At 45.5% G+C, this 16234-nt stretch overlaps 1 protein-coding gene across 1 annotated transcript in view; it reads left to right on the forward strand.

Moving 5' to 3' along the window:
• HCN4 (hyperpolarization activated cyclic nucleotide gated potassium channel 4) overlaps nt 1–16234 on the forward strand; it is a 106647-nt gene that overhangs the window by 50459 nt on the left and 39954 nt on the right. The window contains exon 3 of the mRNA XM_082005403.1: nt 15084–15245. Within this exon, the coding sequence (XP_081861529.1) occupies nt 15084–15245 (162 nt within the window). The remainder of the gene's footprint in view (nt 1–15083; nt 15246–16234) is intronic.

Genomic DNA, 16234 nt, shown 5'->3' on the forward strand with positions numbered 1-16234 from the left:
TCAGGGATCTGGCTTAATTTATAACCACTGCTGACACTTAATAATAATTCTGCCTTAGGTTAGAAGTGCTCACAGCAAAGACTCATTTTAAACCATTGAAGCACTGGTCCCTTCTTCATCCCTTCTTACAGCATGGCTTGCTCTCTAGGGCAGAAATCTAGTCCTGTGTTGCAGTTTTACCACTCTGTTAGAACTCTTTTAGCGGGGAGAAAAGGCAATGACAGCCTTTCTCAATTCCTGCTGTCACTTCAGCGTGAATCTGAAGTGCCTCTTGAGTCCCGGCTTGTCTAGTATCTGCACTGCATCTGCATCAGCACACATCCAGACACGGGCTACACCACAGCCTTACTTCTTCCAAGGCTTGAGTGTGCCCTTTTGTACAGCTCTCATTCATGAGGTCCAGAGACATCAAGCATGTCTGAGGCTGAACACCATCCAGGAGCAGAAAACCTGAGATACTCAGTCCTCCTAAATTCACTGTTGATATTTTGAACTGGTACTACAGCTACAGCCACTCCTAGGGATGGAAAAGTGTGCGCTGCACAGCTGGCTCCACATACCTATTGCTTGCTTAAGAGTCCATTCTTGCTTTCCAGTGTAAATATAGCCCTTGTGTACATAGTCTGTAGCCTTCATAGACATAGCCAGTGTAGACATAGCTCTTGTAAAGCCCAGTTACAGAGGTAAAGCAGATTCTACCCTGGACTTAATTTCTCTGAATGTAATTCAGAGTTATCGACAAGGGAGGCTCTGCTGCAGCAGCATGCAGTGAGCTGCTAGGGCATTGTAAAGAATGATCAGTGCTGTCATTTTTATGTACTTCATTTCCCCTGGTAATTTTTCAGGGCTGCTACCATCTTTTCTTCTGCCCATTTCTTCTTACACTGATTGGGGCAAATATTCCTACTGCTGGACCGGGGTCTTTCACAGCAATGAAGTGTCATTAAATCAGACAAAGCAGCAGAAGTTGAAGGATGATCCAGACTATAGAGGGCAAGGCAGGAGAGGTCGAATGAGCAGGTTATGAAGTGAATTCCCAAAGGCCTCAGTTTCTTTTAAAACTGAACAGGAACAAAGCAGAGTAAATATGAACACTTAAAGCAGCTCCATTTCTCTTTCATAGTATAGCTTCTTTATAGAAGCTTCTTCTGTATAGCTTCTTCCTGTCTGGTTCTCTGCTGGAGGGTATAAAAAAGCAGGACTGGGATTGGGGGAGCACAGGGTGGAGACAAGCATTAAAAAATAATATAAATGGCCATCAGAGGATAAGTGAGGATAAAAATAACCCAATTTTAGTTACTCAGGCTACTTCCACTCTGCAGGAGTAAAGTGAATTCAGAGAAAACTGATGAGAATGATTGAGAACAACCTGGAATAAATGAAAAGTTTGAAATTCTTTCCTTGAAGGGGAAGAGATTAAAAGAAAAAGCCTATAAAGTAATAAGTGAGCTAGAAAAAGATGAGTGCCATACATATTTTTCCTGCCGTATTCAACAAAGATATGGAGCAGTCAATGAAATTGAAAAGGCAGCAAATTCCAAATGCATTCAAGGGAATACTCTTTCAGACAGCATGTATTCAGACATCAGAGCCTCTTCCACAGACAACACAATTCAAGGGCAGTCTGAATGTTTATGTGAGCCATAAGTATATCCAGAGTTATAAGGTAGACAAGAGCTTTGGAAGGTTAAAAAACACTCCTGCTTCCAAGTTTAAATCAATCTCTTACTATTACACATTCAGGTGAGGTCTTCCAAGGAGGTGGGTTATCGTTCTTCTGCCTGATGTGAGGTTTCTTATGCCTTGTTCTGAATTAACTGACCCTGGTTGCTGCCAAAGAGAGCTTTCTGGAGCAATTGGGCTCCGCATCTGATGTGGTCTGCCCTTGTCCAGTTGCAGTTTCAACTGCAGGGGGTGAAATTTTTCTTCGTGTACGCTGGTGTCAAGGAAGTCAGGCTCACAGGCCAGGAGAGGAGTGAATCAGGAGTGAATCAGGAGAGAATCCATCAGGATTAAAAGGAAAAGTTGAATAGATGTAGCAGGAAAGCTGTTTCAGAAAGAAAATAGAAAAAACTGGGCTTTGTTTAAATAATTCTATCATGCAGTGTGCTTTTTGGAGAGAAATACCAACAGAATACTTTCTGATTACATGATGCCACAAGAAGAAAAGGTTTTGTTAGGACTTGGTTAACATTTGTGCGAGCGTCTTGCAATGCCATGGTGGTGTCTGGGTCCATTCCAGCACTGACAGACAGGGACCTAGTATCGAATGCCTCTTCCTTTTCAGGGGAAGAGGGTAAAAACCTCTCTGTGGAAGGGTGTGGCCTTTTATAAGCACTTACTAATATCTTTTGCTTTTTGGATGGTTGGTTGGTACAGGTTTGCTGCAAAGAAAGGGTATCAAAGTTTCAAGAAGAGAAAAGCCCTATACTGTGAATAAGAAGAGGGACTCCCCTTTACATTACCAGCTTGATGACATGCCTCCAGGCCTCCACCTCTGAGGCACAGCTGGATACAGAGGGGACAGCAGCACGTTTTTATAAAACGCCCTGGCATTTTGCTTGAATGTACAATGTCCCTGACAAACTATTATTATTACTATTACTATGATTATTATAATACTATTAGGTTGTACCCCTAAAAGAGCTGGGCAAATATCCTCCTTCTCCTGGGCTGCAGCTCTGGGGATTTTTGCCTTGATACCTACCATCAGGCACCATTGCCTGCTGGATTTCTAATTAAAATGGCAGCCTTTAGGGACTATGTTCCTATCCAGCATATATTAATGGAGGTTGAAGAATATTTTAGGCAGAGTTTAAATACTGCTTTTAAACATCTTTGTTCTGACTTAATTCATTTTTCTATAGTCAGCCAAAGTATCTATATACACCCAGAGCAGGAATTAACCTATCATACTTTCATGAACATAATCTACACTGCTCGTTGGTTAAAAAACAGTTTTCCCTGCCCCAGATTCTTAAAGCAAATAAAAAATGCACCCAGCCACTTCCCCGCTCTTCTCTCTCCTCCTGGGATCAGTGCAGCCTGCGTGCATGTGAGGGTAGTGGCTGTATTTGCTCCAGCAGCTCCTCTTCCTCTAATTTCTCTGTGTCTCCTCTGTGAAGGTTACGGGATGGTACAGGTTTTCTGAGGTACATTACTCAAGGAGTTATTTTCACTGCGCTGTTCTTTTAAGCGATGTCTTCTCTAAGGTGCACGTTGCAATACTGAAAAGGTTATATTGCTATTTATTTATCTGTTTATCACTCCACAGGAGTCGGAGGGCATTTGTCTCCCTGTTACTTGTCTTGGGCTGGATGCAACATGTGTGACACACTGTATGCAAATAAATTTTCATAAGTCTGTGCAATGAAATCTTTTGGCGCTCTGCTGGCAAACTGTTGAGGTCCCCGAAAAGATGATTCGGATCCTTGTTGGAAATAGTCAGACCAGTCTCTGTCAAAGCAATTTAGGAAAAAAAAGCACAACAGTAACAAAGCAATTTAAGTTTGTGCTACTAGGGACGAAAGAGCAGCCTACCCAGCAGCCTGGCACACATCTCCTCTGAATTTTTCCAGTCCTGCAGTCAAAAATTTTGATCACTGTGGTATGAAGTGTACTGGTCATTTCATCTGCCGTTTCTGAAATGTTGCTAGCAACAAAAAAGAGTGTCCAAAGGGGATCAATGGGGACTTTGCAGGTAAATGCTCAGCCCAATCTGAAAATCAGGCCGTAGTGCTGAGGATCCTCAGGCTGTGAACTTTGGTCTCCGTTAAAATACAGCGTCACCGAGTTTGCAGCCGGAGGAGCTACCATTATCTTTGCTCACACTCTCTGCCGCATGGCACATGAAACCACTGAAGTCTCCAGGCCTGCCAGGCTGGTGCCTGTCATGGATTTTATGATCAGTAACAGCATAAAAAAAGCCAAGGCTGGAAGTTGTGTTTGGTTGCTGTGATTGTAATTGAATTAAACTAGAGGATTGAGTTAGGTGGACTCATCTCATCTCCCTGCAGAATGTGAACCACCCTGGCAGGCTGCGCTGTGCTATAAGCAGCAATAGGTTATGCTTTTGTACATAAATATAGCCAAACTGAACACACTACCAGCCTCAGAGGGCAGATGCATCATCTACATTATCGCCTCTGTTTAAAAACAGGAGGAAAAAACCTGCCATCCCTTCAGTCAACAGAAAGCCTGATCCTTTAAACAAATGCTAGCTGCAGAGCCGAGATCAGTGTGAAAATATGTGTAGCTGCAGTTGTTTTAAAGAGCCTGTAGGACTCATTTTGGCTGCTGCCCTGACCTCTGTGCGCTGCTTCTATAGGGTCCCCCATGTGGAGGTTTAACTGTGGAACTGTAGGCCAGATTTCTGTAGGGAAAGACCCTATAAACTCTTCTGCTTCCTACCACTCAAGCCTATTCTAGGATGAGGTCGGAGCCTCAGCTTTGTGTGCAAATATTGCCCTGCTTGTGCAGTTTGAAGACAAACCGATGTATGCTCAATCCATTTCAGGGTGTGCATTTTTTGGACCAGCTTCTTTCAGTGTGCTCTTACAAACATCTGAATAGGGCTTAATAGTGGGTTAATATGCTTGTGCTTTACTCTCGTGATTGAAATGCAAGATGAGTTAAAGAAATACTAATTGATCGAGAGTAAACTGCATGAGTTCTGTAGTTCTTCATCAAGTTTGCACTTACTGGGCAGGACCGATGAGTTTCTATTACATCCCAGGTGGTAATTATATGAAGCTGTAAGTATGCTAAGTGACAATCTTGGATTTTAAAAAATCTATTCTGAATCTTAAACGGAAAAATTCAAGTGTGACTGAAAGAAATGCGAAGACAAAGGTCATCGCTAATTTATTTTGCAACAGTTTTTTCTAGAATGTGAACTATGGCTATTTTACAGGCAACCTGAATATTGAGAAGACGATTTTCTTATTTGAAGGATCTGTTCTCTTCATCTGATCTTCTTTCTCCCGTGTTCTGGTTGTGTGTTTATGGATACAAATACAGCTGGCAGTCCCTAGTTCTCTGGGTCAGGCTCTTTCATGTGTGTAAATGGAGATGGTGAGGCACTGTGGCAGACCAGCTGTTCATTTAGTCCACTCTCCTGCTCTTAATAGTGATCAAATGCTTCAGAGGGAGCATGTGATGAAATCCAATACAAAACAACAGCTATAAAATAATCTGCTAACAGGTAGATTTATTCCTTAGGAAGAATATAAACCATTTTTTAAAAGTTATTATTAGTCAGCCATTTATTTATTTAGGCACGTATTTAATATCCTGCCAAGTTCCTGGCCTGGAGCATTCCTGTGGCAATGCATTCCACAAGCTAAACTACACATTGTTTGGAAAAAAAGAGCATTTCCTCTCATCAGCTCATCCTTCACTTTGATAAAAAGTCCTCTTATCGTTGGGTAAGAGAGGATAGGTAAGAGCACTAATCCTAACCCGTGATACTGATGTCTTTCTGGGATACTTTTGTCTTATCTGCTTGTCACTGTTTCCTCCCTGGACCAAACTGCCCTAGAAAGTGTTCTATAATTACTGGTTTTCAACTCCTACCTGTTAATCAGGGGTCCCCAACATATGGTAAAACTGTTGCTCTGTGGAAGGCAAACATCTTCAAAACAATATGTGACATGGCCCAGCTTTGGGACCTGATTGTTGCTGCTGGGAGGAAAGAAGATTGGGACCCCCTTCCTCAGGACACATATTTATAATTTTTTTTAATTTTAGGGCTGAAAATAGATCTGTGCTCCAAGGGAAAGGGTGGCACTGACCAAGGTAATAGCATAACCTGATCAATATTGCCATTAGGACTTTGTCTCATTACTTGTCCGTGCTAACCGTTTTAATTGACTTTGTGCCTGGTTGCTCATTCCACTCAGGGGGTATTTTCCCAGCTTAGCTCAGTGAATTTTTGATCAGACCATAAATAAGGTCCTTCTGACATAGTCTGCAGCCTGGTCTCACCTACATCATCTGAGTCACCCATCTATTACCTCATCTTGCTGCTCAGCTGCCTTTTCCAGAGATGAATACCATCACTGAGAGCCAGTCCGGTGCAGAGCCATGTGGACCAGCCTCTCAGATCACTTAGTGCACCTTCTTGATGCCATTTCCAGGCCTTGAGGCCCCAATTTCAAACCAGTTGTGTTTCTTGTCTCCTTCTCAGGTATTTATGCTTCCTTTCCCCTCAGCCTCCCAGGCATTTCTTTCCCTAGGCGTATCTATGTATAGCGGCTGAGCTAGACAGACCTTTTGCCTGATGGCTGTGGTCATACTTAAACTTCCAAAAAAGCCTGTGACCTATTTCCAGAAGTGATTCAGAAGAGGACCAGCCTCTCGGAAGAGCTGAAGTTCCCAAAGATGCAGATAAGAGCCATGAGAGATTAAAAAAAAAAAAGCCTAGACAGGTAAGATATCTAATTTCCACTGAGAATGAGACACCTAACCTACTTACAGCTCTGGGGGCTTGCTTTTTTTTTTCCCTTTTTCCAAAGGCATTTAATTATATCGAGAGATACTGTTGAAAACCTGAGCTGTAGGCGTATGAGAACATAAGCTCAATTGAAAAGCAGAGGGGCACTTCCTCCAAAGTCAGAGAGGTTCCTGAAAAAGCTCTGGCCCCAGTCTTTGCATTGCTGCTCTGGGACATGTTCCCTGGGAGGTGAAAATGCCATTGTCCCTCCACCCTGGATGCACAGGCCACCTCCTGTCCCTGCCTAGCTAGCACCCATGGGAGGCTTACAGCTCCATTCAGTGGAAGCAGAATCCAACCCTAAATGTTTTTTTCCTGGAGGTTTAAAGAAAACCATGCAGGACAGACAGTCGTTTGAGTTGTGCTAGAAAATATTTTTAAAAGTCTGTGTCATGTTGCCGTGGTGACAAAAGTTCTTAAAATGATGAAGATTAAAGTCTGGGCTGGGAATGGTGGCATGGGGAGGGGAAGGGGGGCTGTTGTCATGACAGCCTCAACTCTGAGAGTGCAAGAGGCAAAACATGGTGGTGGCAGGACCTTTGGGGTTTATATGTATCTATAAACATTTGCCATTTATGCCAGCTTTCTCGGTGCTAATTAGTCCTGTTATTTCACCTTTCTCTGCTGTAAATATTTTGCAGTAGAACACAAGTCTCTGAGGGAGAAGGCAAGAAAATGTTTGGGTTTTTTTCCTTTCATTTTTGTGTGGGCTTTCTGCTGTTCTCTGTCTATGGCCCCTCAGCTCCTACCTGGAGAAGAACTTCCATTAGCCAGAAGCAAGCTGCCTGGGAAGAGTAAAATCATCTCGGGAGGCGGTAGAGCTGTGCAGGCTTGCATTATGTTCTTACAGAGCTTTAAAAGCACCAGGCTCTTGCAGGATCACTTCTCCCGGCCCTGGAGAAACATACACACTCTGGCTTTCTTGGCTCTTGAAGTGGCTATTTCTGAACCTGAAGGGTACCTCCCTGGGCTCCAGTTAGTAGCCACAATACATGGGCAGTGGTTAGAGCAGGAGAGCAAAGCCGGGAGCCCTAGATTCGGCTCAAAACTTCGCTCTTGGCTTCCTGTGCAACCTCTGGCAAGTGCCTTTTCCCTTTTATGTGCCTCATTTTGCCCATCAAGAACAATGGGGATCGCACATTCACTGGAGATATTGAAGCATACCAGATTAACGTCAGCTGAGCCCCTTGAGACCTTCAGATGAAAACTGCCACAGCACAAAGGATTATTATATTTTAAGTGTAAAATCTACTTGGATATCTCTCTTAACACCTGGCACTCAGTGCACATCCCTCAAACTCGCTGTTCCAAGCAGCCCTGAGACAAGCACACTCCACAATGTCTTCCCCCGTGAGCGTTAAACCTAATGAATCACGGACTGATTCTCCTCTCACACTGACTCAAGGCAGCATCAGCAACTCCGCTGACATTGATTATGTCATTTGGTGCAAAGCAAGCATAAAAAGAGAATCAACCCCAAACTCTTGCCTTCATCTAAAACTTGATCTTCTGGCTATAGTTTTCCTTGCTGGCACAGCATAAAGCAGGCAAAACCAAATCCCACACCATGTCAAACTGTCGAGCGCATCCCTGAACCTGCATGCTGCTTGCAGATGTAGCTGTGCACCACAAATGATTCCCTGTCTCCAGTCTATCTGCTGTGTGCTGGCTGGTGCTTTCAACATTATCCCAATACAATCCGGATCCCAAAGCTTCCTCCCTTCCCATGCCGCTGCGCCGTTCTGCCAAACACGTGATTTAGCACAGCCCAAAGCTGTCTGACCCAAAGCTGATCCTTCGTAAGGGACTCGTGCTTCCCAGTACACTGTGAAGTTGTAAATAACTCCAACTGCATTCCTTTACAGAATTTTTCTTCCTTAACTAAGCCCTTTTTCAGCAGGCCAGCCTGAGCAACAGTTGCCTCAGAAATTCAGAGTTTGAATCTTTGTATATTTTAGTGGCAAGAACAGCATTTTTTCCATTCTTCCAAAAGAACCAAATGTGTGGCCTGGTGAGTTACTTGAAAAAACAAGCCTTTTGGAGTAAAATTAGTTTATGTTTTGGCACAGCTTAAATGTGACATCACTGGAGGAATAAATAGAAAGTTGGGAAGGGTGAGGAAGGAGCAAGTAAAGGTGTTGATGATGTATTTCCCATAGCAGTATCAGGAGAGGCAAACAGCAGCTGAGGTCTTTTGTGTTGCTTTGCTGAATCATTGTGTTTCCCAATGGTGTGGGTTTACTCAACAGGCCGAATTTCTTAGGGAGCTGCCCCTTCTCTCTCAACTCTGATTCCTTGTGCATCCTTACGGTGTCTGAGTTTCTCAGGGGTTTTGGCTCTGTGTGTGCCTTGTGTATGCTCATGGCTTCCATTCTTCGGTGCTCTAATGTGCATAATGCTGTGTGTGCCTGGAGAGGACTTTTCCTCCTGGGGGAAGCCCATCCTCTGAGTTCTGCGTGTGGTTTGTCTGTCCCCTCGCTTCAGCCTCCCAGGATGGATCTGCACATGAAGGCTCCCAAGCCCTTCCCCTCTCACATGGGTTGTGTCAGTCAAGACCTTTGCTGAGCATGGAGAAGGCAACGTTTTGCCCCTCTGCACAAGAACTGAACTACCACTGATTTGGGGTAGTGATCCCTAAATGAGCAAAACCACTGTTTTTTTAATGAGCTGCCTTTAGTTTGCATGTTGGCCAGAAAGAGTAAAAGTTTAAACTGTTGTCCAGTCAGTTTTTGTAACTAAACAGGATGAGGTCCCCATAGTGATTAGATAGGTGATGTGCAGCTGATGATGCAGGGTCTTAGTACAACCACCCTACAGTAATCTGTATAACAGTATTTTAGGCTCAGAAAAGCTCTTCACAGCAACCACCTATCCCCAGTATATCAAGAGATTAACACTTAGGTTTGAAAAGACAGCTAATGCCTCTATGAGGAAAATGTATCTTTACCTCTGTTATCTATAAAAGCCAAGTAAAGAAAGGAAGAGTGAAAGGCGTGTGAACTTTCTTCCCCATAGTCCACAGATACTCTTCTTAAATGTAAGTAAACACATATTTCCTCACAGCAGAACAACCTTAACTCTGACCCTAGAGCACTCAGAATGACATATGATACTGTTTTCATTCTCTTTTGAGACATGTATTTCCTATTAAGGTCTTTGTTTTTTTAAAGTCATAAATTAAGAGTAAATCTTTGCTTTCTATTAAGCTGGAGCAGTGTCACAGCTACTTGATTATCCACACGGGATTTATCACAGTTGTGTATTAACCGTAGTGTGGATACAGACACCAGCACTGGCTCAGGACCAGCAGGCTTTTTTAGTTTGGATGCCGTGCTACAGAAATACTGCTCTATTGCTAGTAGAGGTAGTGAAGGGCAACAAGCAGTTTCACTGCTTTCCTGTGGTGCAGAATCTGTTCATAAACCCTGTGGACAGAAGTCAGTTCTGTGTAGAGCCAGGGTTCAGCTAAGCGAGTGTGGATGCTGTTAGCTCTCTCTGACAGGGTGTTTAGCTCTGTCTCAGCTGTGCTGGCTCCAATCAGAATCATTAATATGCCCCTGCGTCGCTGTCCTCAGACCCTCAGTAAAACCCATTTGCTCCAAGCATAGCACCTCTGGTGGATGCAGAGCCAGCAGGGATGTGCAGTCGCACCCCGGCCTGCAGAACTGGGCAGCTGAGTGCAGAGACAGAGGCTTTGCCGGAGCTGGGCTGGGCTTGGCAGGACTGGCGCAGAGTGTGCCTGGACCGAGCTGCCTCCCTGCACAGTGCTCCCCACGGTGTCCTCTCGGTGGGCTCTCAGTCTCTCGGAGCAGTCCAGCCTCCACGGCCCTAGACGGACAGATGCACTAATGCAACATCGCTCTCAAGGATCTGAGAAATTCTGGTGATCCTGGTTTGGATAGCCACACCACACTGTCTGCCAACATAAAACAACACACCTAATTAAACATGCAACTTTGATTTCAGTCAAAGCCCTTGTTTCACTGCCAGAGCCTGGCCCCCACTTCTCCAAGGCGTCCTTGATTTCTTCCAACTCAAGTGATCAGGATAGAGGAATCCTGCTGCAGTACAGAGCCAATCGAGGAGTATGGTACAGAGTTACTTGGGGCTGACAAGATTTCAAATTCGTACTGATAGGATCCTGATAGCTTGTTCTGTATAAGCAGGATTTCCAAGATGGAGCTCTTCTATAACTAGAGGTGACTTTGTTGAGGAAAGTTTTAGTGCTCCCACTTTCCCAATCTGTCCTTTCAGGAAGCGTTGCAAGGTGTCCTCCAAAGGACACCTAGAAGGACAGCGCCGACTTTGTAACAGGGATTTCTGAAGCCACAGCTTGTTTTGGACAATCAAGAAACAGGGATACTAGCTCTATCCGAGACTGCCCTTGGAAAGAGGTGCTTTTAAGTAGGAATCTGTGCTTTGTCCTTCTCCTCCTCCTCACTCCCCTTTTCCAAATCACAGGCAGCAGAAAGCTGGAAAGCACAAGCAATTCCAGGGGCAGAAGGAGGTGTGATGCTCTGGGACCCAGCCTGGGTTGTCTTACAACAGGACAAGAAAGCCTGAGTGTTAATGATGAAAACCAGAGAAGTTCCAATTACCACTCATGTTCCTCTGCTCACAGACCAGCTATTCTAGAACGTTTCTTCCTCACCTCTCCCTGGCAAGCCATGGACTGCTTTAGGGTACTGCACCACTGGTTTAGACGCTCTCCAGCCCACTACTGGAGATAGTATTGCCTGCAACACAGTAGGAGCTGCTTCTCAGTGAAAGGTATTCGTTCACACACCTTCACAGTTATTCCTGTGTGCTGCACAGTGAGTGTTTCTTGTTTTTCTCTTGCATGTGAATGCAAATGTATTCCGAGGAATGGGCATGAGCTGGTAACTCCCAAGACTGACATTTGAAATTGGATTTGTCTCACCTGCACTGTAGATATTTACAGCTGGAGTTCATTATCTAGGCTTACTTTATGGGCAGGAGAGAGAAAGAGGAATTCCTGAGATGCAGTGTGTCTCCTTCTCAGGTAAACAAGTACCACAAAGCAGATGTGTCACACTCTGGGTGTGTGTTTCCACCCAGTGACTCTAATGATATAGTCTAGATCTCAAGGTCCAAAGTAGGTGAGCTGAATCCACCCTTGCATAAAGCAGATATTGTCACTACCTGTGTGGGAAGTTTGTGTCAGCCCAGTTGTGATCCTTCCCTCTAGTCAGTGCTGGGCAATCCAGAGGGCAGTCCCGAATGGAGACAGAGGCAGGACTCTCCTCCCCTTTGTGGGTGCTGCACTTATGGGCGGGTTACATGATGGGTTACATGATGGGTGGTGACCCAGTGGTGAAGGAGGACCTGTGAGCCAAGACGTACACAGACTCTGCACAGAGCAGCCATTTCTCAGGCGACAGCGAATATGTGAGTTGTTAGTGCATGAGAGGAGGCAGTGGGGCCTAACAGCAGAAGCAAACACATTCAGTTAGTCATGTTTTTCGGCGGTACACCAAAGAATAAAGGCTTTCTGCCCTAGCCTGACTAGAATAGAATAATCATATAAAAACCTCCATATCCATTCACCTTTCCCCTAAACCATCCATTCCCTCAGGCTCTTTGCTCTCTGCTTTTAATATGTTAAAGGAAGAAAGGCACTTCCTAAATCTGACAGGGTTTCTCCCTGTCCCAGCTGGAGTTCCCTGGGTTACAGGAGTGCTGGAGCTCTTTGAAAAACACACCTAGGTGGGAGAGGAAAAGTCATTAGCACAGTAAAATCCTGGTGATACAAAAGATCTATTCAGAGATTCTTCTGCAAACTGCTGCTCTGGCTTCATTAAAAGCATCGCCCGTGGCTGTCACGCAAATAGGCTGGATTCGTTTTGGGTTATCTAAATGAGAATGATCATTTCTGCAAGGGGGGGGGGGGGAAGATGAAACCAGTAGGAATTATTCTTTATGAATTATGTGCTCAGCTTTCATACTGACCTATTGAGTCAGCACTGAGAGTTGGATTTTCCAGCCTTTCATGCTGGATTTTGGATATTTTCTTCTTTTCAGCCCAAAAATATCACTAGAATGGTCCTTCTCACACTAAGTGACGCTGTGGACTCTAGCTGCATCTTGGATGCAGCGGAAATAATGGAGTTTACAAGCAGTTACTCAAATCATTCATCCTTCTGGTTTCCAGCATTCTTCTGGGGCTCCCTCCCAGTCTGGGTTGAGCGTGTCAGCATCTCTCAATGCATATGACCTCGTTGTGTCCTGATTACATGAGGAAGTGTTAATATCTGGTGTGGAAACAGGCATTCAAATTGAACAGCTAGCTCTGACAACAGAGTGATGAGCCAATTCAGGCAGCTAAACTGACAAACCATGATTCTTTTGTAACAGAAGTTTTCTGCCTTTTTTAGCTGTTTGAACTGACTCACTATGGGATCAGAGGAGGCTGATCCCTGGTATAGGCAAAGATGGTGGGTACATACTGCTATGGGTGGTGAGGAGGAGCAGGACCGTCTCTGTCAGCAGCAAGGAGTTATATGGATGACATATAGCATGGGAGGTGATTCCTAGGTGGCTGTCTCGCCTGCTGCGTGCCCATCTTCCTGCACTGAGGCTCAGTGGAGCCCAGGCAGTGCTCTGGAGGCGTTCAGCACTCGGGAGGCTTTCGGTGTGCTTCTCCCTGCCGTTTCAGTCACCACACTATCAATTTTTATTAATAACGCAGCAAACTGAAAATTACTTTGCTATCTTATATAAGCCTGTGTCAGGGTCTCCATGCCTTTTGGCCCACTGCCTGGTGCCCCGTAAGAAAGTTGTGTTTACAGGTTTATTTTCCATCTGAAGAACTGACAGTTAATCCTGCTACATCCCGAAGAAAATCGTGAGCTTGGATAGGTCTCACTGTGTGCTCTGCATGGCTCGCTTGGAGGGCAGTTTTACAGCAGCACTGGGAGTCACACTGTAATGAGAGGTGTAGTGGCAGGTCAGAAAAGAGAAAGTGTGATGACGCAGGGCTGGAGCAGCAGGGCAGGGCCGAGGGACAAGAGCGGAGCTGTGGAGGGGGACTCTGCAGGTGACACAGCAGCAAGGCTGTGAGCTGGAGTGGAAGGGCTGTGGCAGGTCTGTTGGGGAGTCCAGGGCTGAGAGAGCAGGAAAGGACTGCAGGGTGGGTAAAAAAGCTCTGTGGGAAGCTTCAAACTGATGTAGCTGGATTAGGACAGAGCTGGTTGAAATATGCCCTGGAAGGGAGTACCATCCCACAGGTGAGGGTGGAAATGCAGGAATGGAGCTGGGACATGCAGCCTCATCTGATTCACAGTAGTCTTCTTTGCTCCTCACATTCCTCTGCTTTTTGTTCCCTTCCATTAAATCCAACGAGGACATTGTGTCACCAGATTGCGGGCTGGGCAGCAAAATAGCCAGGCTGTATGTGCCTTCAAACCATGGGGAGGCCTCCTGAGAAGGCCCAGCTATGGCAGCTGACAGCAGTGAGTCTCTCCACTTCATTCATACACAGCTGTCCAAATATTTCACTCCTCTACCAGAAACAGCGAGACCGTGTGTGTGTGGAGCAGTGATTAACGTTTCTCCAGACGAGGCTCTAGGGCAGGACATGTTGGCAGGGCTGGGGCATGGCTGTCAGGCCTCCATCCATCCTGGCTCTGTCACAAAATTGCCGTGGTGACACAGCTGCATGTGGGAGAGGATGCCAGATGTGTTCGGGATCTCTGTTTTCAGGGTGATGCGGTAGGGTTCTTTAGCTTCCAGCCAAGTACCCCCCAATGTCTCCACAACACACAGCCTGTGGGAGAAAAATAGTGTCCATCAAATAGTTCTTGACTGCACATGCAGCTTTGATAATAGGGCACCTGGATTTCTCAGTGTGTCCTGCCTGTGACTAGTACTACGGCCATAGAGTCCCCTTGCATTAGGTAATGCAGAGGTGCATTACCTGACTGCAGAGGTGTGGTTGCTGTTGCCTGTTTACAGGTTTCTGGGCTTCCTTGCTAAGAACTGCTGTACAGCTCTGCCATGTTTCTCTTTTCCTTGCCCACCTTCCCGTATGACTAGAACCGATATAGTGGCAGAATACAATAAATACAAGAAAATAGTTGAATCAGATCCTCTTCTAGAAGTCTCTGCTGAGTTTGAGGCCATTTGTTCTTGCATTTGATACTTGCAGAGACTGTATCTGACATGCAGTACAAAGACAGCTTCCATCAGTGTGTAGCATATATTCAGCAAGAGTATAAATCAAAGAAGGGCATTGCAGTTAAAAAGATGTAATGATAGAGCTTATTTCTGAGGAGTGGCTGATGTTCCAGAAATATTTGCAACCAACTTCTTTTATAAAATGAGTTATGGTGCTTTTAATGGAAATTAGAAGGCAAAATCAAAGAGCAAGAGGGGTGAATGATTATGATTTTGAATTTTGGTTTTTAATCTGTTTTTCAGCTGGTTCTACTTGCATGCTGTGACTGACCTGAGCTGATGCAGCCTTTTCTGTTACCTTAGCAAGGTTCTTGACCCTGATACTGCATCTAATTTTGTTGGGTTGGTTGTCTGGGGAGCTGCCATCTAATCTGTTCCCTGTTGGCCCCTGCAGATCTTCCACATGACCTACGATCTGGCCAGTGCTGTGGTGCGGATTGTGAACCTGATTGGGATGATGCTGCTGCTGTGTCATTGGGATGGCTGCCTCCAGTTCCTTGTGCCTATGCTGCAGGACTTCCCCGACGATTGTTGGGTGTCCCTCAACCGCATGGTGGTAAGTGCTGCTCTGCTTGCTCCCTCACGCCCTAAACCCAGGCCCACGGTCACCGCATCACCATTTCAGCATCGACCTCCCAGCACTAACATGGCATCCCTCAGATTCCCATTTCTCCCCACCTGCTTTTAGGGCCTTCCTCCACTATCCAGCAGTCACTTGTAAAGCCATGGCACTGTGGACATGGAGGGAGGCTCCTTGGAAGAGGCAGTCTCAGGGCTGCAGACGAGGACCCCAGACCCAGCAGAGCCTGCTGCCGGCTGCCTGCAGCAGAAGGCAGAAGCCAGGCTCCCCCTCCTGGCAGGAAACAGCAAAGAGCAAAATGGAAACGGTTTTCTGCTGGGATCTGGGCATACGGAGCCAAAGGCAGGAGGCAGAGGGGGTCCTAGAGCCACTGCTGGGTCTGATCCATAATTCCCATTACCGGTCCCAAGGAAACTGTTCCATATCCACTTGAAGGGTCGGTGTGATCACCCACTCTTCTCCCTGGGGAGCTACACAATATCCCGTTAGAGTGGGCTGAAACACTCTGCCAAGCCACAGTTTGGCCTCCCGTCATGGGATCAGCAGCCAGACTTCCCAACAATGTCCCAAGCTGTGCTGCTCACTCTGGTGTTTGCTGTGAGGGAGATTTATACCATATGGTAAATGCATGGGGAGTTCATGGTACCTTTCAACCATCTTGCTGAGAATTCAGGATCTTTTATTCGAAGGGACAATGTCCAGTTGATTAAGCAGCAAAAACTGACAAAGCTTAAAGAATTGCCTCTTGTTGCAGCTCTTAACCTCCAGATTCCCCCAGCCAATTTTTTCTTAAAAAAAATAAAATCAGGCGCTCGGGCAGAACAGAACAAATGTAAAATGTATAGAAGAACTGCCAACTTACTATGCCTCCCACATGCGGAGCTGTGGGCACATGCTGCCCATGCCTGAGAGGAGTGAGCCTCCATGAAAAAGTGGTCTGTTTGGTGTTTATTTATTCATTTCTT

The sequence above is a fragment of the Phaethon aethereus genome (assembly GCF_964289735.1).
Source record: "Phaethon aethereus genome assembly, chromosome: 12".
NCBI lineage: Eukaryota > Metazoa > Chordata > Aves > Phaethontiformes > Phaethontidae > Phaethon > Phaethon aethereus.